This window comes from Channa argus, chromosome 7 (assembly GCF_033026475.1).
Source record: "Channa argus isolate prfri chromosome 7, Channa argus male v1.0, whole genome shotgun sequence".
Taxonomy (NCBI): Eukaryota; Metazoa; Chordata; class Actinopteri; order Anabantiformes; family Channidae; genus Channa; species Channa argus.
In genome coordinates, this window is record NC_090203.1 from 13,176,469 (window position 1) to 13,197,052 (window position 20,584).

At 38.1% G+C, this 20,584-nt stretch overlaps 1 protein-coding gene across 1 annotated transcript; it reads right to left on the reverse strand.

The window, feature by feature from the left end:
• Nucleotides 1-367: 367 nt before the first annotated feature.
• Nucleotides 368-20,518, reverse strand: si:dkey-12j5.1 (uncharacterized). Its single transcript, XM_067511390.1, has 11 exons — nucleotides 20,327-20,518; nucleotides 20,053-20,165; nucleotides 19,791-19,937; nucleotides 19,533-19,685; nucleotides 18,253-18,365; nucleotides 17,998-18,121; nucleotides 16,816-16,908; nucleotides 16,077-16,145; nucleotides 11,494-11,547; nucleotides 7,065-7,217; nucleotides 368-850 (listed from the first exon to the last, which is right to left on the reverse strand). Exons 1-11 carry the CDS (start codon nucleotides 20,391-20,393, stop codon nucleotides 683-685), a joined length of 1,254 nt encoding a protein of 417 aa, XP_067367491.1. The 5' UTR covers nucleotides 20,394-20,518; the 3' UTR covers nucleotides 368-682.
• Between the last annotated feature and the right edge of the window lie 66 nt (nucleotides 20,519-20,584).

A 20,584-nucleotide genomic window follows, 5' to 3' on the forward strand; every position in this document is an offset into this window, starting at 1 on the left:
AAAAAAAAAAGTGTGTGTTTTTTTTTGGGGGGTGGGGGGCAGCAAAATGAACCGAAGAGCATAAAATTTTAAGCATGCCACATAAACTTTGAATGTTAGAAGTGTTCCATGTAAAGATAGGCAGACAGTTTTTCTAATATTGTGTACAACCTGATGAGATATTTCACTTGCTGCTGTCTGACAGAAAAATGATGCTGCTACCACTGCTTTTGTACTGAGGGTGAGGTGAAGTAATTAATGTGCTGCCTTTGTGCATCTTTGTGTGTGTGTGGGTGGGTGTGTGTGTGCACGTGCACACACACACATATTGTGTATATTTGTTTGTAGAAACCCTGCATTGGTGTGTGTAAGAAGTAAAAGCATTAAAATGTGTTTAGCTTTTAATGTGTGTAAGAAATACATATCTTAGACTAATTTATTTTTAAACATCTGTCAAGGATATTAAAGGAGGCATTATTAAGTATGCACTTATTTCACCCAAAACATTAAACAACTGACTGAATGAAACAGAGTAGCTGGCAGCTTTTAATTCCATTCTTTTTGTGCATCTTACTTGAATTCAAATTTCGTCTTTGATAAACGGTTCTGAAAGGATAACAAGTACAAAAGGCACTTATGAGAGCAAACCAGAACATTTAAGACTATTGGGAAAGAGAAAAAGAGTACAAGCAAGGAGTTGTGGTCACTGTTCCATGGCTGCCTCTTCATCATCATCATCACTACAGGGTTCAAAGTCTTCATTTAAGATGGGATTTTCCTCCTCCCTCTCCATTTCTCCTCCCAGCTCACTTAGCAGCTGCTCCACATGCTCAAACATGGGCTGGTCATCACATCCCAGCTTACGGTACAGCTGGGAAAAAGAGACATGAAAAAAAAAAGTCAAAAAGGGATGATGCAAGATATTTTAAATAGAAAGTAGGTTAAGCTGCAGAAATGGTCAGAACATGAAGTGCAAAATTATACAGCAGCTGATATACAAGAAATGAGATACCGTATGGTTAATGAACACCTTCCATCTTTGTGTCATTGAAATTAACAATGCATCACTGCAAGATAAAGAGCGGGTTGGAGTAAAGGCAAAATAGCAGGCTTGAGGCTTTAGATCCCAGAGTAGAGGTGGGGCCGTTTGAAACATCCAACAGCAGCTGCATTCTATCAGGAAGGCAGTCACGGTTCGCAAAATGCTGGTAAACAGTTTTTGTCTTTCATTTGGCAAATCAGCACATTTGCTACACCTTTCAGCCACAAAGTAGACAAAAAGACCATTTATCTAATTCTTGCTATTGCTATATGCTCGCATGCACACACACACACACACACGCAAATATATATCGTGAAGCACACATGGTGATGTGGTGTACATGTGCTCATAGATATACATAATCCAAGTTGTTATCTCAGTGAAATATGCCATGAAAGAGCAAGATAAAAAGCCCTGTTCTCAAAGCAGCCAGCAGATTTATCTCTGTAAAATACTCTGCTTGTGTGTAATTACTGAACTCAAAGTGGAGCTGGATAATAAAAATATTGGTACTACTACTAAGTCTTTGTTTCTGTGCAGGTATATACAGAGTAGGGGGAAGTGAAACAGTATTATACATCTTTTTTTTCCCCTTTCTTCCAGAAACAAAACTAGAGACAAAAGAGGGTGAATGTGGAATTGCTTATACAGTATATTCTGGGAATAGGATTCTTTTTAGTCTACCAAATGTAGTAAACGCTAGCACGTGCACAGTCACTTGAGCTCAGGGGACAATAAGCAGCTGAGTGCCATCATTCGTTCTAAAAGTGTAGCAAGGCCAAGAGAGTGAAGAGGAGTGTGTGTGACCGTTTTGCCCCAGGACCAGTCTCTAAGCAACAGCAGGTCCTGACAGGAGACACACAGTCCCATGGGAACTCATTTGGAGTGTAAGAATGTGTTACGTGTGTGTATGTGTGTATAAATTTAGGTGGATGCTGTCTCTGCAGGTCAGAGCCCCAGGGAGTTGGCACATGACCCAGGTCCAGGCATGGGTTCTGATACCAGGGGAGAGGTGACCCTCTCAGCCTCTCAGAGCACGACACACACAAACAGTTTAAAAATAAATAAATAAATGAAAACTCAGTGATTTTCATTCTGCCAGTGTCACTCTGAAATGCCTGGAGTTATTTATACACCCCAACAACAACAACAACTTTGAATAAAAGTCGGGTTTGCTTTACAATAAGCTTGGCTCAGTATCCAATAACTGCACATTATGGCCTTGGGTTAGGGGTAAAGGTTTCGCATGAGTCGCCTAAGAGAAATATAGTAGGAAATACAGTGAATGTGCTAAAATATACTGTATGTTCTACAATACAGAATCCTACTTGTAAACTGTATTTATACAGTACGTGGAGAAATTTACCACAAATCAATACCTTATTGTGTCTGCTGGATCAGATGTCATTACTCATTGCGATGCTTTCAGCTGGCTAAACAAACAGGAGCTATTCCTTACACAATTCCACACCAAGTGCTGCTGAGATCAGCACCGCTGTTGCAAAAAACATAGGCATTTCTCATTTACAACAGCCTATGTTTTCTCTTCTCACTTTCACGGCCCAGAGAGCTGCATGGAGAGGGAGGGAGAGTGGATGTGTGTGAGAGTGTGTGTAATCGTATAACTTTTTCATGGTCCACTTTGCTTTACTTTTAAGTCTGAAGTCACAGCCCAAAGCACACTTGACCACACCACCATCACAACAACAACAACAACAAACAACAACAAAACACTCACACAGAAACATTGGTTCTTATTGTCTACTTGCCATTCTCTCAGCTTAGCGGTAAAATTTTATGGTTGACCTTGCTTGTCTGTCAGTGGGTCTATCAGCCTGTCGGTCCAACACTACCACACTGAAACAATTACTGACTTGACTGCCATGACACATTCATGTTCCTCTGAGGGTGAACACTACAAACCATGGTGACTGTCTTTTCCTACCGAAATTCTATGAAGTGGCTCAGAGTAAAATACCCTGACATCTATAAGATCATTTGCCACTAAATTTATTACAAAGATTTAAAGCCAGTTCACTGGCACAACTGGCAGTTTACACTCATTCAGTGTCACCACATCAACATCCCAACAATTTCTGAATGTATTAGCAAATTTTAGGTAGTTATGGTTCCCAGAGGATGAGGCCTAGAAACTTTGGTTATTTCAATATTTCCTCTAGTGCCATCATTAGATCAGTGTTTCGGTTTTCACTAAATACTTGCAAAACTAATGCCCATCCCATTAGCCTCAGATGATTCAGTGCTATTGAACCATTGAATAATCATGATCACACACATTCATCCTCACACAAACACAAGCAGATACAAACATTATATCTGCTAAATATGTTCTAACACGCTAACACAAAAACAAGAGCAGTGTGGTTCTCCAAGCAGATTAATTCCAATCATTACAAATTTTACAAGAAAAATGTAGTAACAGCGTAATGTGTTGAAGCATTCAACAGCATTTAGCTCAAAGCACTGTTCAGAAAGTAAAGAGTGGACAGTGCAATAGAGATGTAGCCTTTTATACTTTGACTTTAAGTTATTGATTACGACCAAACTAAGCTGTTAATGCAGAAGGCAATATATGTAAAATGACCAAAGTGCAAATACAACCCTTTTAAAAATGGCTTACCATTTGCTAAATGCATTGTATTTTACCTTTACATGTTTGACCAATTTAAAACTTATGACTCTTCTCGGAGATCCAAATTACTTGATATTTAGTGAAAAGATGTGGCATAAAAGATAATTGCAGAATATGCAGTAAGGAAACAAGTTTGTGAATTTGACTTCATGGTAATAGCAGGAACCTTTCCAATTCTAGATAACAGAACTGGATAGCCCTATGGAATTTAATATAAAACACAATTGGTTTGCTTCAGGTGCAGAACAGTGCTTAAGTGCCTTCGGAGCCGAATGAGGTCTCATTCCGTTTATGGTCATTATACTGCAGCCTGCATGGACTTTCTGTTTGGTTTAAAGCAGACAGATACACAACAGTGAAGAAGAAATAAACTGAGCATCTACCAATAAACAACACCACCACAAGTACCAAGATTAAAAAAAGAAACCTTAAGTATGCCTTTATGTCTTTTTCCCTCTATTTGCACATAATTGCTTTAGATGTATTTATTATATGGTTCAGCATAGATCTTTAAAGTGTTATACTTTGTCCAGTACACAGTGGACAAAAGTAATAATAAGCACTTAATGTTTCCTCCATATGAAAATTGATTCTTTTTTTTACCCGTTCTCAGAAGAAACTCTCACTGAAGAATAAAGACAGGCTGATTACATGATGAAAGCCTAATCATTTCATCATTGTTCACCTTCTGTTCCACAACTATTCTTAACTTCCCCTTTTATTTCACTTCCTAAAGCCTTCATTCTCCCGGCTTGTCTCCTGACCATTTCCCCTCATGCACTCTACTCTGTCTTTTCCTTTCTTTCCCTAGTATGTCGCACCAAATGATCTTCCTGTCAAGGACATACCTCCTTATACTTCCACATTTTATACTCTCACTTGCATGCCCACTCAGGTACTATTTTGGCTGAATAGTGCCAAAATCTGTCCTTCTTCTGAAGTTTTCTCAGTATCTTTTATTCTGACTTACAAATTCTACCAATTTACCAATTCCTATTAAAGACCAATCAAATCACTCCCACTGCTTCTCATTATTGGTACAAGAACTATAACCATGTGATTATTGCCAAACTCATGCTGTAATGCAAGCATAACCACATGTTTTCACCAGGAAAGGTGTAACACTGGCTGAGATTAGACCTTCTCAAGTTTGAACAGGGCATGTTTGTGAAAGTCTCAAGAGGTTTTACTGCAACACACACACACACACACAAACACACACACACACACACCTTAACACCTCAGTCCTCCAGTTACATCCTTGGTAAAGAAAAGCATTAAAATTACATGACAAGCACATCTTGGACCAGCCCTACCCACAAGCCATGCTCATGGGATAACCTTTCATCCACATCAAATACTAAAGCTTTTGACCTCCGTTTGCCCTAGCTGCCTCTGTGCACACACGTACACGCACAAACGCGCACACACACACACAAAACATTGTCCTCTGTGCATACACTGTGGATCCTTCCAGTCGCATCCTAACTGGCTGAGACTCAAATTCCATTTCACGTCCGGTTTACTATTGATTTTACCCTCGCCACTTTTCACCAGCTACACCTCCTTCTCCCATACTCACACACAACATCCAATCTGTTCCCTTATTCGCCTCCCCTTTCATTCTCCCACTCCTGCAAAGCCTTCTGCTCCTCTTCTGCCTCTTGTCCTCTCAGCCCATTCATTCATCCCTATTATTGCTTTTTAAAGCACCTCAACAGAACAGTGTGTGTGCGCGCGCGTGTGCGAGAGAGAGAGAGGGGGTGTGCATGATTATTGATCAGAGATAGATGAATAATGAAGACATTTCTTGACAAATAATTAGATATGCAAGTTGGCTCACACAACTATAATTAAATATGTGCATCCACGTAAGGTAGCCCTACGCATATGCACATGCTTTCTCTCACTGTCACACACACACACACACACACACACACACACACACACACACACACACACACACAAAGTATGCAGATAAGTGGACTGGCGCCAAAACAAGCCGTTGGGCTTTGAGGCCTCATTTCCATGTTGGAGCCCATTTTAACTAGCAGACTGACTCATCGTTAATAATTAACACTCACAGTGATGCTTAGAAACAAAGCTCTGATATAAATATGGGAAAGTCTTGGCAGTATCTTGGCAGTACACATATATGAGCAAAAAAGGAAGAAAAAAAAGACAGAGCTAAGGAATAAAGTGCACCATGGGGGGGGGATTCTTTTCATTCCACATTTTGCCTCACCTTTTCAAGGTCTGTGCATTTACCTTTCACATCACTCCACAAAGAAACAGCTATGCTGTTTACATGTCAAACTCTGATGCTTCACCAACTTCCTCTAACAGTCTTTTACATTCTTTCTCTTCATGCACAAATGACTAAGAAATTAATTCTCCCTATTTTAAAATTTCTTTTATTTATTTTTTCTTTTTATTACTTCCCACAACAAACTTGATGTCTCAGCTCAATATGTGTAGTGTTTCCTTTTTTTTCTCTCTGCAGCCTTTTTGCTTCTCCCCTTTGGCCCCTCAAAACCCACCTCCGCTATAATGCTGGTTAGACAGCCCTGTCAATATGTTGCTGAGAGAGACATTCTGCTGCCACTACTCACCTGCAGAGGAACACGATGGGGCAGGAGTGGGGGAAGGCAGATGGGGAGTAAGGTCGGTAGGTGAAAAGTAGAGGTAAGTTAAAAAAAAAAAAAAATGAGTGGAGAAAAAAAAAAAAATCGAAGGCGGGGCCAACTATCCTTCAGTCTGATTTACAAGCATATTGGATTTTAGACTAACATGAATCACTGCTCCATAGAAGCACTGCGCCCTGACAGAATGAATGAGAAGCATCACTCTAAGTGAGTGAGTGCGTGTATGAATTGAAAAAGAAAGAGGTTTATAGAAACTTCTTTAACATAATACAAAAACTGTTCCGTTTCTGCGGCAGGAATAAAGCTCTTTTCCGACAGTGATTAGTTCTTAGAACGCTTGCCTTTAGTGAACACAATGGTAGAAGCATTCAGATAATTCACTTAAGTAAAATTAGCACACCATAGTATAAAAAAGTAAATATTTTGCATTCAAATTTGTCCTACAAAACTGCCCAACTCCCGTTTAAGGGAGTTTTTCCCTCTCCACTGTTGCCTATGGCTGCTCAAGGGGGATTTGTTGGGTTTTATATTATATATATATATATATATATATATATATATATATATATATATATATATATATATATATATATAAAAAATTGTATAGCCTTGCCTTTATTATGTAAAGTGTAACTCCATAAGTTGTTTGGGTTGTAAAACATTAAAACAGAGAAATTTCAATCACAACTACAGCTTAAAGTGTCATCTTAAAATATTTTTTGTCCTATCAATAGATTCAAATTACCTTCTTCGCATTGGTCAGGTACGATCTGGCTGCCTGCTTAAGTGCCTTCCACTCCTCCTTCTCCTCCTCTGTCACTTCTTTTTTCTCTTTTTCTTGCTGCTCTTTTGCTTTTTCAAGCTGGAGGTAGCACACCCAGCCAGACAGATACCACACCTGGGAGGCACAAAGAAAGAGAGGTGGGATCAAGTGAGTGTGAGGTGCAGAGATCAAACAGAGAGATCCTGTTCTTTGTTGCAGTAAGTGAGCTGTGACAAGGGAAACAGATTTGTAACCCTAACAGAGCATGTCTGCATGAAATCCTACTTCCTTCTTTGAGAAATAGGTTTCACACATGACATGGAATCGCTTTGACACACAAACACACAATCCATCACTAACATGATAACTGTCAACTCAATCTAATTTCTGTACCTATTTAAAAGTACTACATAAATGTAAATTTGCCAGGGGCACATACTGTGGCATCACAATAAATTCAACCCGTGACTTGACCATTTTACAATCTCTCAATATTAATTTCATTATCATTCTATACCAAAAGAGGCAATTACTTAATTGAAAAATGAACTAAAACTTAATAAAATAAAATGTAAAATAAACTGCCTCAGGCAAATATCTCCTTTGTATTTAAAAATCATACCACACTTACAGGCTGTGAGCTTTATTAGCCTTGCAATTTTATTTGCCATTTTAAATAATTAATATGTTTTTATTTTCTTATTTTTATCAAATTTAAGTAGAATACTGTATGGTTTGTTCCATTGTTACAGTTATTCACTAGATATATATCCACAACTATAATCATAGTCTCACATTTGGTATATAGTCGGTGTACTTAGTATTTTATTAAGCGCAAATAGATAGATAGATAGATAGATAGATAGATAGAGATTTTTTATTTTATTTAATTCTGTATACCTGAAGAGGTTATCTTATGCCTTTACTGGAGAAGCATTTTATTGGTATAATATTAAGTGCACATAAATTACACACACTATAAAGTGCAATAAGCTTTTTACTTTCCATTGTTACTTCATAAGATGTGAATGACTGCAGATAATAATGCCATAATATCTAACACATTATCCACTTATTCAAAGCAAGCCACAACCTAGAAATACCTTGTAATTTAGATTACCATTATTGTGATGAAGATGGCGCTGCAATGTTTGTTGAAACAGGAAACAAACAATGATTATAAAACACTGGCAAATGTAAGTTTAATGCTTCCTTTCAGTTCTGTGGTAATATCTTATCTCCATTCTGTGCTTTAAGACTTTCTGCAGCTATCCATAGACTGGAGTGCAACATTTATTCACTGAATCAGGATTTTAATGAACTTTTCTTATGGCGTAATGTCAGTTCAAAAAGCACATTGGAAGATTAATAACTTCATCCATCATCCTCAAGATGATAACCTAAAATGCATGTCTTTGGACTGTGGCAAGAAACCACAGTATCCAGAGAAAATACGTGCAACATCAGGGAGAGCATGCAAACTGGCTGAGATTCAAACTGGTGACCTTCTCCTGTGAGATGTCAGCACAAACCGCTAACCAGACCAATCACTGGGGGAACAATATGTTGCCGTGGGATAATTACTAACTAGCTCGTGTCACTCTGGAACATTCGTTGTCTTTCACTATTATATAATTGTGTATTTGCAAAAACTATTACATTTACTACTACATTGTGCCCACATACTAACAGTGAGTTACTACTGACTACAAAGTTAGTACCTTCATAATCACATACAATCTGCTATGCTCTTCCACCTCTAAACACAATCACTTCAACTCTCAGTGAACTTGGAGGTGTGTGCACGCCTCTCATCTAAGGCCAAAGATCAACCACTCACTGTTCTTGAAGCACCAAGACACGAATATTAGCTTTATTCATTATTCATCGAGGGCAGAGGCAGTAGGGACCTACACCTCTGCCAAACAACCATTTAGCTAACAAACACATCAAGGCATACCACACTGAATTCAGAATTACTGCTCAACATGCTGAGTGGGAGGCTACCCCCTGCAGCCATACTTATCAGAACAAAAGCAACACTGGATAAATCTAGTAATGTTGCAGAACCAGCACTGACATTTTTATCACTGAAACAATTCCTGTGAATGTAGGGTAAAAAAAAGTGAAAGTGGGTCACTTATATTCAAGAATTTAATGAAAGATAATCAGTCTTTTCTCAGTCATCCACGTGAGCTTATCTGCAAGTTTAGTCATGGCAACTGGACTCCTTCCTTGTCAGTTTGCTTATAGTTAGGTTGTCACATTAGTTTTAGCCATGAGTGAAAGAAGTCATCCATATCAAAGAGAAAATCCGTCCCCCAACTGAGGTGGAGGTCTTCTGCCTTTTTGTCTATCCCTACGAAGATTCAGAACACTTCATAAATTTGTCAAGAAGGCTGTACACTTTACTGTTTTCCAGGTGAGAAACAAACTATCCCGGAGGATCCAAAAATTGTTCACATTCACTCACACTTTGACGCAGGTGATCTTAATGAGACATATGAATGATGAGCGGAACAAAAGCAAGTCCAGATGCCAGTGAACAGCATCTTTGAAATAACGATGACCTTGATCCAGACAATCTGGAGGATAAATATGGGATGCTCTTACCAACTTTTCTCAGACTGAAAAAACTTCTTGAATAACCAGTAAAACGTTTTGAACTGAAGAAGCAGAAGTCCAGTTGCCATGACTCAACTTCTAGAGAACATCGGTAGAACTTCTTTTTGTGTGCATCTGCACTCAAAATTAAAACATCAAAAGTTAGTTAATTAAGAACTTCAGAGAATCCATTCTACCCTGCACAACCCCAGACAGAAGCACACATAATAAAATAAACGCTGTGTCTGTCAATCAAATCACTGAGACTATTGTCATTTGAAAGTGCAGGCACATCTTAGTTCCCATATGGTGCTGCTGAAAAAGAACAAAAGCATCATGAATCAACAGAATACCTTTGAAACAAGATTTGCAAAGAACTAGCTCAGTTGTTTGTGCAGACTTGCTGTTATATAAGTAAGGTTCCAACTTTGAGATACAGAAGAGTAAGTAGGCAGAGAGCTAACAACTTATCTACTGCGCTTAAGAGAGGAAAGAGGAAGAGAGAGAGCAAAACAAAGATGGGATGAGAGTTGGAGAGGAGAGTATTATGTAGTCAGTTCTGACTTTGCAAATATGACTGTGGCTACATAATTAATATATGACATGACAAAACGCTTTCTGACCATTAGAACTGGTGACTGGTGGAATGTGTGATTGGCTGCAGGCCCACTCCAATCGAGTGACACAGCTGTGCCTCTCTGAAGTGAGTTTAAAAGTTCAAACCCCCGATGAGTGCTCTCAATCTGTCAGCTGAGGGGTATGTGTGGGAGGCTGAGCCTGAGGTGAAGTGGCGAAGAAAGAGAGAGACAGAGACAGAGACACAGACAGAGAGACAGAGACAGAGAGACATAGACAGAGAGAAAGACACACACACACACTCTACCATGCTGTTCTATCTTACACTCAGTGGCACACCTTAACTTCCTCTGCTACTGACAGTGGGGAATTGAAGCACACTGACAGCAAATGCTGCCATTTACACCACTCTCTAATAAGCATTCAAGTTCTCAGTCATACTCTGTGTGAGCATGTAAGTACGTAAGTATTGAAAGCATGAAATGCCACAATGTGGGTTCGTAGATACGTGTGCACGCACAAACATTACTCGAGAAGAAGCAACTAAAAGCGACTTTCTCCTTCACACTGTGGTGATTAAAGTTTTGCCTACAAGTAGTTCATCCAGCAGTAGCTATTGCATCATAACAACAAGACTGCATTAGGACACATATAAGACATATTTAATCCTGTGCATTGTCAGGTACACACCCAGAGTTTGTTCAAGAGCTGTCAATTGGTCAGGACAGACTAGCCTCATAATTGGGCTGAACTGCCATTTGTTTCATTCTTTAAGCCGGATGTGTCAATTTAATTGCTCTGTTATTGGAGATTGTTTTGTTTCCTTTTACACTGATCAATCATTTAAAGAGAACTGATAAAGATGCACCTGCAGAGGCAAAGAGTTGTCAATTTTTTAAGACAACTGAAAAGTTATTTTTAAAAGCTGACTCAAAGTTGCATTGATCTCATCCACACACACCATTTCACAGTTGTTATCTCTCACAAGTTGATCCCATTCATAATTATGTCTACAGGGCTCTGATTGGTTGCTTGTTTATACACTCAATTGTCAATGAGCACACCACCAGATCGAGATGTGGGCTTCAACTGAAGAGATGTTAAGAAGGATAATCTGAAAAACCGTTTTCATTTATATTTGAGACCTGGTGATGAAATTCTAGCTGCCCACCTTTTTTTCCTTATTTCAACATAAAAAAAAAAAAAAGCTGGGAAAAATTTTGTTACTTACCTGGACAACTTCATCATCCTCCTCCAGGAGACCCTCCAACACATCTACTGCCATCTAACACAAAGCAAAAAAAACAACAAGAATTATCTGGAGTTATACCAGTAACATAATTTGGGTATAAAACATTCAAGAGTACACACTTATATTGCTCGCTCTTCTCTGATATAGCCTACAGGCACATAAACATGCCCCTACAAACACGGGTGCTGTGCATCTCACAGGCAGCTCGATCAATCAGAGTGATCAGAGAGTCGGATAAGCATCTACAAGGATAACGTCCCATACACAACATTGTCAATACTAACAAGGCAACAGTTGTGGTCGTCAATAGACACTTTCACCAGTGCTTATCGCAAAGTCAATAGTCACTTTGGCCACGCTGTTCGATAGCCCTTTTAAACTATTTAGCAACATTAACAATCAATTATTGGAATATCTTTGTAACCAGGCCACTCCATAGTCGTATATGGTATATCTAAAGATCAGCCTGACACAAATATTTCTCTGATTTCCTCTGTAGTGTCCTGGAGCAACGATTACAGATCTCAGAGGAGTTTAATGTTAGGTGACCTTTGCCTTGCTGCATTCCTGTCTGGGTCAGTTTCTGTGGGAAGTTTGTATTACAGAAAACAGACCTTGACTAAAGTAGGATGTGTGCGTTTTGGTCTGCCTGTGCACGTGTGTGTGTGTGTGTGTGTGTGTGTGTGTGTGGCCCCAGGTAATGATATATTGATTTTTGTCAACTTCAGGTTGGAGGCGACTGTTAGCCAATCACCCGTGGTGAAGGGCAAGAATAAAAGCCTTGCATGTCTCCTGCCTGTGCGTGTGCGCACGCACTCACACACATGCACAAACACACGCCATAACAAAGCTATACACAACAGTGAACACAACAAGCAGCACTTGTTTCTTGTTAAGACAGTCTTATTAGCTGGAGAGCGTCCTAATTTTTTTCCCCACCCGCTCCTAGGAGTTCTGTTTTCCATTAAGCCTACTTGGTTCCGGTGGCAATAAAGAGGTCTGTTGCTTGGGTAGACTGAGGGAGAGTCAGGTTAATTGAGAGTATCTCGTTAAGACTGTGCAAATGTGCATGTCAGGAAGTCGGTTGATTGATTGCTAGACTAATTATCAGCTGAAAACCCATTGTCCTTAATTAATTAATGACTGATTAAAAATACACAAACAAAAACACGTAGTCCCAGCTGATGATGAATGGATTCATGCCCAGCGTCAGAATTATCTACTTGACTTTCATTATATCACACCAATGTGACAGACACACACTCAAATGCATGCACACACACATGCACGCGCACACACAGTAATTCGAGTCAAGCACTAGATGTAAGAGATAGGAGTAAAGATCTGTCTGGGTATTAAACAACTGATAGAACAGGGACTTTTGGAGCAACAAAAATAGAACAAGAGATATCTGGGGGCCAGGATAAGTGAGCAATGATAACCATTATATCATCTCCTTCCTAACTACACTGGTCAACCCAAGGGCGAGTGATTAAAGATTCAGAGATTCTTAAGCCGCTTCATGCTCTAAACAACAACAAGATTAATATTTCCGTGAAGATAGGAAGAGGAGAGGGGGGCTACGAAGGAAAAAGTGAGGAAACTAGGAGAACTGACAGAAAAAAGTATTTTAATAAACAATGCAAAACTGCATGAACAAAAACTGTGCATCACCAACAGACAAATACACACACCAAATACACTATGTACATGCTGTGCTCCATATTTCAAGACCTGTTATAGAAATAAAACATGCACTCTGGGGAGGAACTCATTTATAATGGCCACTGAGTACATGTGCATTTTATGTGTGTGTGCCCGTGTGTGTGTATATGTGTAATCTTCAGGCAATTTTGTTTAACGGAATCATTTTACTGGAGCGCACAGCAGAGACAGGAGAAAGACAAATCACTTTACAAGGGAGGGCAAGCCGTACCTGTAACACACAGAAGCCCATACCAACACACACACACAGAGGAACATCTACATTTAAGTAAATAAATCGTGGGGATGTCAGTGCTAACTGTACTTGCAAACAACAATGGAAAGTACAAACAGCGCTCCATTGTGAGCTAAATTTAAGAGCAGAAAATATTCAACTAACAGAACATGAAAGCAGACAGTGACAAAACACGGAGAATAACTACTCATCAGCTACTGTGACAAACACGCAGAACAGACACCTTAATGGCTGTCAGGGAAGGGCATCTGTCGGTTTGACTGTCTGCTGTGTGACAAGTGAATTACTGGTGCTCATGGGTGATGATGGGATTATGTGTGTTTGTGTGAGAGAAGTGATCTCGGATTGTCACATTACTACAAAGCAAATTTGTTTTCATTGAAACTTTAAATAAATTTTTTTTTTAAATAGTTTGAACAAGCAATAAAGGATAAATATATTTCTACAAAAAAATTCTAATTTGCTTAATCTACAAAATTAAAGAATACGTGGACAAACTGGTTAATTAATGTAAAAAAATAATCAAAACCAAAATTAATCTATTTACAATCTTATAAAGCAGAAACAAATTGAGTACTAGAGGAACCTGTTAGTGTTGTTACTTGATGAAGGATTTAAAGTGTTGACTGATTACCTATCTCACTGATTTAGTTTATAACGTAGTGGAACAAAGTGAAAAACGTCCCAGCTGCCAACACCTTCAAATTGCTTCTTTTTTCCAACCAACCAAAAAGTATTTATTTTACAATTATAAAAAAAAAAAAAAACTTGAGAACCAGAAAACACTTTTATCTGCTCATCATAAGCAGACATTGGTGAATGTCAAGCATTTATGATTTATAGGTGACTAATTAAATAAACAACAAAAAACTGCATTGTCAATTAATTTTCTGTCCATCAATGTAAAAATTAACTAGTAAATTAGTTGTTTTAGCACTGCAAAACATCAAGATGCTGTAGAATGATGTGTACACAGTTCTCTCAGTTATACTGCTTTCGAGCACCCCTCATGTCTTCCTACCGAATTTTCACCATAGCTAATATATAAATTGGCATGTATTCAAGTGTTTCTCAGGAAAATCAATCAAAGAGGAGAAAAAAAAGCCTGAAGAGAAGATTTGCAGTCATGGAATTGATGATTTCATTAGTTCATTAACAGTTTTTGAATTTTTCTTTTATAGTGGTGGTTTAAAAATAATATGAGGCAATTAAACAATGAAGCACTTTTACCATCAATTGATATCATAGCTTCTATGCTCTTGACCCTCCACTATGTGTAACTCAAGTGTCATAAAACATCCACAATTTCAAACAAATTTACTTTCAAGTTGAGCTTTTCATCTGCTGTTAGCTCACAGACTGAAAGGAAAACTACAACGTTTTTTAGAGTCACGGCCTTGACTGACTTTGTTTAACCAGCAATGACATGCAACACTTTCCTACTTTAGGTTTACCATTATTATTGCAGAAGCTGCCTACTGGCATTGAATCAAACCATAAATTAGGCTGAGTGTACAAGGTTAAACTGCATACATAAGATAAAGACTTCATCTCCCACTAACACAGACAAGAGTTTTTTGGCAAAAACAAAACAAAACAAAAAAAAAAAAACACGTTAGTTCTTGTATCACTACTTGGTACCTATTGTAAAATAAACGTATTTACCAAAAATTGTTGTTTACTCTGTGCAAATACAGAAAACTCAAAAAAATCATTTTATTTGCTGAAAGAAAATTTTGAACAAATAGTTTGCTTTCTTCCTTCCTTTCAATTAAAGGGAACAAAGGATATTTCTATCAAGTCCCAGTTTTTGTGAGATGGACATCGAAGATAGTTCCACCCTTAAACTCAATTTCCATCAGATACTTTCAAGTAGCAAATATTTGCAAACGTGTGTGGATATTTATGCCATATGCATACACAGTCATGTTAGAAAGCACTGGGAAAGGGTGCAATTTGTGTCTGGGCTTGATGACACCAACAGGAAGATGAAGACAAATGACATGTCAGAAACTGTCGACCGAAACGTTGTCATTTTACTCATATACCTGACAGCCCATCTTACACACAAACACACACACAGTTAGAGTGTTAGGGTGAAAAAAGGACACTTCTTATTTCCTGTCAGTAATAGACATAAAACACTCAAAAAGAGTGACTAGATATTAATAACTGGATCACAACAGAAAATAGCTGAACTGCTGTTGGTGTGGAAGTAATCACACAAAATGACTTCAAGCATTAATGACTGTTAGGACATTTTAGCACTGAGCTGAAGGCAGGGAGCCAATAAAACCAAGGCCATTAATACTAAAACTGATGAGTGATTTAGTAGAAAAGTGATATCAGAGATATGGCAGCAATTCATCAAAATAAGAAATTCTTTCCTTTTTAAAAATACCTTTCCCCCATTCCTCCTCCCCTATGCACCCCTTACCCCTGTTTCACTCTGTAAATACCACTCTTCAATTATTGACACTGAACTCTAGGGGAGATAAAGACCAGGCATGGCCTTCCCATCTTCAGTGCCATTCACTAGAAAAGGAAGCACACAAACCCACGCACTCACTCGCACACGCATTCACAAACACATCATTTTTACCTCATATTCCTCAGACTCAATGAGCAGTTTGGCTGTGGTGATGCGAGACTCGTACGGAGGGATCTCAATCTGGTGAAAAAGGACAAAACCACCACCTCCGCAATGAGTGTTTACACAACCATCCACAAACATAGTTCTTTCCATTGTCTGATAATGACACAATTCAATTTCAAGGTACAAAACATTCTCCAGCTATGTGGCTGTTAATCACAGCCAACTGTCAGGCAGGCCGACTTCAGATCGGCCTGTTCCAGAGGATCAGGATCATAGCAATGGTGCCCATAGAATGTTTGTATGAAATCACCACACCGACCGCTCTCATATCATATTTGCTCAGTACCCAAGTTAAAGTCAGGTACCATTTATTTAAAGATTCATTCTGACTTTCACATTACAGCCATTTCTTTCTTTTTGTCGAAATCCCCAGAGTAATTTGCTCACTTATCTTTCAGACCCTTTCCTGATATAGTCTTGTGGTTTCATATACACTTACTTTCTTTTCCCACAAAGACACACACAAAAGCACACAGATTTGCAAAGTATTTGTTCAGCCTTTTATTTTTTTATTATCCCCCATTTCATTATCTCTTACTTTTTATCTCTACTGGTGTCCTCATGTTTGTGCTCACTGCAAAGCACACCGTGACAATCCTGTTAGTTGAAAGTACTTTATAAATAAACTGGGATCTTATAAGGGTTGTTTGCTGTCACAAAAATACAAAGTACAGCTCTAACTCACCTGTGCATCTTCCTCTGTGCTGGAAGAGGCTGCGAACTGTTTCTGGGCAGGAAGCCACAATTCAATGCTCTTCAACAGGTATTCTTTGCCTTCCTTAAGACAGACAAATATACATATATGTAAACAAACAGCTATGTGGAAATGTCATTAATTATGCATGCTTAAACAATTACAATTATAAAGATACATAAGAATGTACTCAACCATAAATGACAAATTCCACCATTTAATTTAACTTTCACACATTCTGGGTGCTTTATAAATGTCACTGACCTTTGGACTACATTATGTTTTATCTTTATCTTTCTTTTTCGAAATTATTACCAGAGCAGTTTGTGGGATGCTGTGAAGTCTAACTGGAGCCAGCCTGACCCCTGCAGCTTTTAGCTACCATTACAGATCAACTTCAATTTAGCAAACTTGCACTGTTTGGTGATGTGAAAACATTAAGAACAATTTTGACTATAACTGCCAACCTTATACCAAATCAAAGGAAGTGTGCTAAATAATATATAATGAAATATATAATAATATTTTTCACCATGGCTGTACCACTGTTATAGAATTGCTCCCAGTAAGCACAGGGTTAATATGTAAAAAAAAAAGGCTTATTTGTGTTTAAATATGAAATGCCAGTCTAAACTTAGACATTACTTTTGTTGCATGTTTACCCTATAACAAAAAAGGGCCAGTAAAAAGAGAAAATCATGATTTCTTTAAACGCAGTGATACACTGATGACCTGAAAAACTTACAAGTGTAAGTGCAGATTTTTTTTATAAAAACTAAATGTTACTAAGGCATGCTCCACATGAGTTTCTCACTGAAATACTGTGCCTTCAATGCTGTCTGGTATAAAAGTTCACAGAGCAGCAATAATTTAAATATCTTTTCAAAAAATAACTATAGAGAAATATTAATAAGATATTTCTCCAAAGTAACCCAACAGGTGAACCACCTCATCTCACTCTCTTTTTTAAGCTTCTATATTACCTTAATGATCTACCTAGTAATTAACATTCCTATGTGCTTGACTTGTCTGTGTGTGCATTTTAATGTAAATGTCCATCTGTTGATCAATGGCATACAATTCATTTTGCTCAAAATAATTAACTCAACAGATTACTACATTAATATGATGATAATTCATCCTGAGTGTGTGTACGTGTGTCTGTGGACTGACCTGGTTTCTGTCTGTACTGAACAGGTAACTGGCCATGAGCTGCAGAGCCTCAGGGTTGTCATGGTGATAGTGTAATGCTCTCTCAATGAACCCTCTGCACTTATCGGCAGCTCCCTCCTCCAAACTACACACAAGTGAACACACACACACACACACACACACACACACACACACACACAAAGATAAATCTCAACTCATTATTAAACCAGTAACATTAAGTGGAGGTTAAAAAATGTGAAGAGTAAAACTATATACCAGAGGTCTGTTAAGTAAATCTCAGCAATGGAGCAGTAGGCAACACTAACATCCTTCGTTGTGGGGAGTTCATGGTCTTCATCGGGTGGAGAAGCAGCTGCAGCCTGGGCTTGCTTTAAAAGCAGAGTGCAAAAATCTTGAAAGTTGTCGAAAATTCTATGAAGTATGATAAAAAGTAGTGAATGTGTAGGTGTTTTTTTTAGAATTGGGTATTAAAGTAAGCGTTGCATTAATTTTTTTATATTCCCAAAGAAACCTGCCTTTTTTGCCAAAAACAAACGATCCACGTTAACAAAAGACATTTCAATGTGTCAGAGTAGAAAAATGTTAATAAATCATAAAATTAGTGATGACTGAACTCCATTTAGTTTTAGAACATTTAGTACAAAAGTAACAAAGGCTGCCAAGTGAACCATGTTTGTTCTATTTCTTATCTGCACTTTTACGTAAATAATGTTGATACCAAGCAGTAACGGTGGTAATGTGAAATAAATTACATTATTAAAAATTGTATGCATTAGAGTAATTAATGTACATAGCAAGACAAGAGAAGCTATGCCATAACGATGACATGTCCTATCCATGTTTTACCTACAGTATGCCTTACTAACTACATTACAATATTGTTGTGCTCTTTTTGCTCCATTTTGTCTTTTCTTTATGGTTAAGTTTTATTATATGGTAATATATTCTGTGGATGCAAACTGCAATAATTAACTAAGGAAAGCCTGTGCCATCTGGTAACAAAACACACAAAAAAGCTATCATCAAAAGTAAACTTCTTCAGAATGCAAAGTATTTGTGTTAGTCCAGTGCTGTAAAGTATCTTCATAAAAACAATAATTGGTTTACTACTGTTTTACACACTAATAAGGGTGGTGGCTTCAGCCACAGGATTCTTTAAATACTGTCTGTTACATTCTACAAGGCCTTTACTGAAGTGTTTTCTAGTAGTATGTGATTTGTATTTTTTTTTTGTATTAAAAATATATTTGTTATAAGTGACAGTAACATTAAAAGAGCAAGTTCAGACAGATGACATAACACTGCTATAGCAATATCCAGAGGGTGTCTGTTAACGTTTCTTCAACTCAGTGTCATTAAATGAGGCGACACAGCTCAACAGGTAAAAATAAAAAAATCGTTTTATACATTGACCATGAGCACCCTCTTGTGAAGACACATAATACTGCATTGGCATTTTTTCAAGCATTTCTATCTAGTGGATGTGGAGCAAATTCACAACGATACAGATTATGTGTTTATTAATGTTAACTCACTGTGGTCTGTGCTTGTTTGTCCAATGCCGACAGCAGGACCTGTATTCCTCTAGTGAAGTAGTCTACAGATTGCTGGCCTGTGTGGATCTGTCCCAGATACATGTACTTAGTGTGGCCTTCATCTGGGCTCAGCTCTACAGCATGTAGAAAAACTTAATAACTGGTCAAGAAAGCTACAACCACCAATATGAAAATAATACAGATGTCCCGCAGTAAAACTGCACATACCAAAAAAGAAAATAATTGTACAAAGGATATTTCCTTGGCTTTCTCTGTGTCTCCTAGTTCAGAACAGATGTGTCCCAGCATATCTAGAGCTTGCAGGTTGGTTGACTCCATATCCAGGGCTCGTTGACAGAAAAGCCCAGCCATCTCAAAGTCAAAACTGTCCATGCATTCCTCTGTCTGTCAAATATTTACATGTTATAACAAACATACTGTAGGGATTGGAAATAAAAACAGAAAAAATGACATGTTTGGCTCATGTGTTTGTAGATAATTCACAAGTGTCTTTTTCTACCTTCTCTAGCAATTGTTGCACCGAGTACTTCTCAGCTGTTTTCTTCTTGGCTTTTTCGTGCATTCTCAGTTTTATCCTTTCCTGAGGGGACAATCTCAAAAAACCCACATCTCCTGTGAAGAGATAAATTGGCATTACAACGTTACCACTGTCTCATTTGTTCTCATAAAGTCAACCAAACATAGTAAGTTCATTTCTGCTACTTGCTGTCTCAGAGCTTGGCGTTAACATTACATACTGTAAATAAGAAGCAAATGGGCACTGAATACCTTACCCTGGTTTGCGCGTTTGTCTTTCTTTTTCGGCCTTTTCGGCTTTTTGCTCTTAGCCTGTCCTCCCATATTGACGAAAAACACGTATTATATTTAAACAACAGGTAATGATAGCATTAAACAAACTTTCCTCCGGTACGATTTTAAAGACGCATGGAATTGAAAAGTGGATTTGAAGGAATTCAATGCGCATGCGCCACGTATGACGAGCTACTGCTACGGAGAGAGGGAGTAGACATATTTAGCAGTCCCGAAAAACA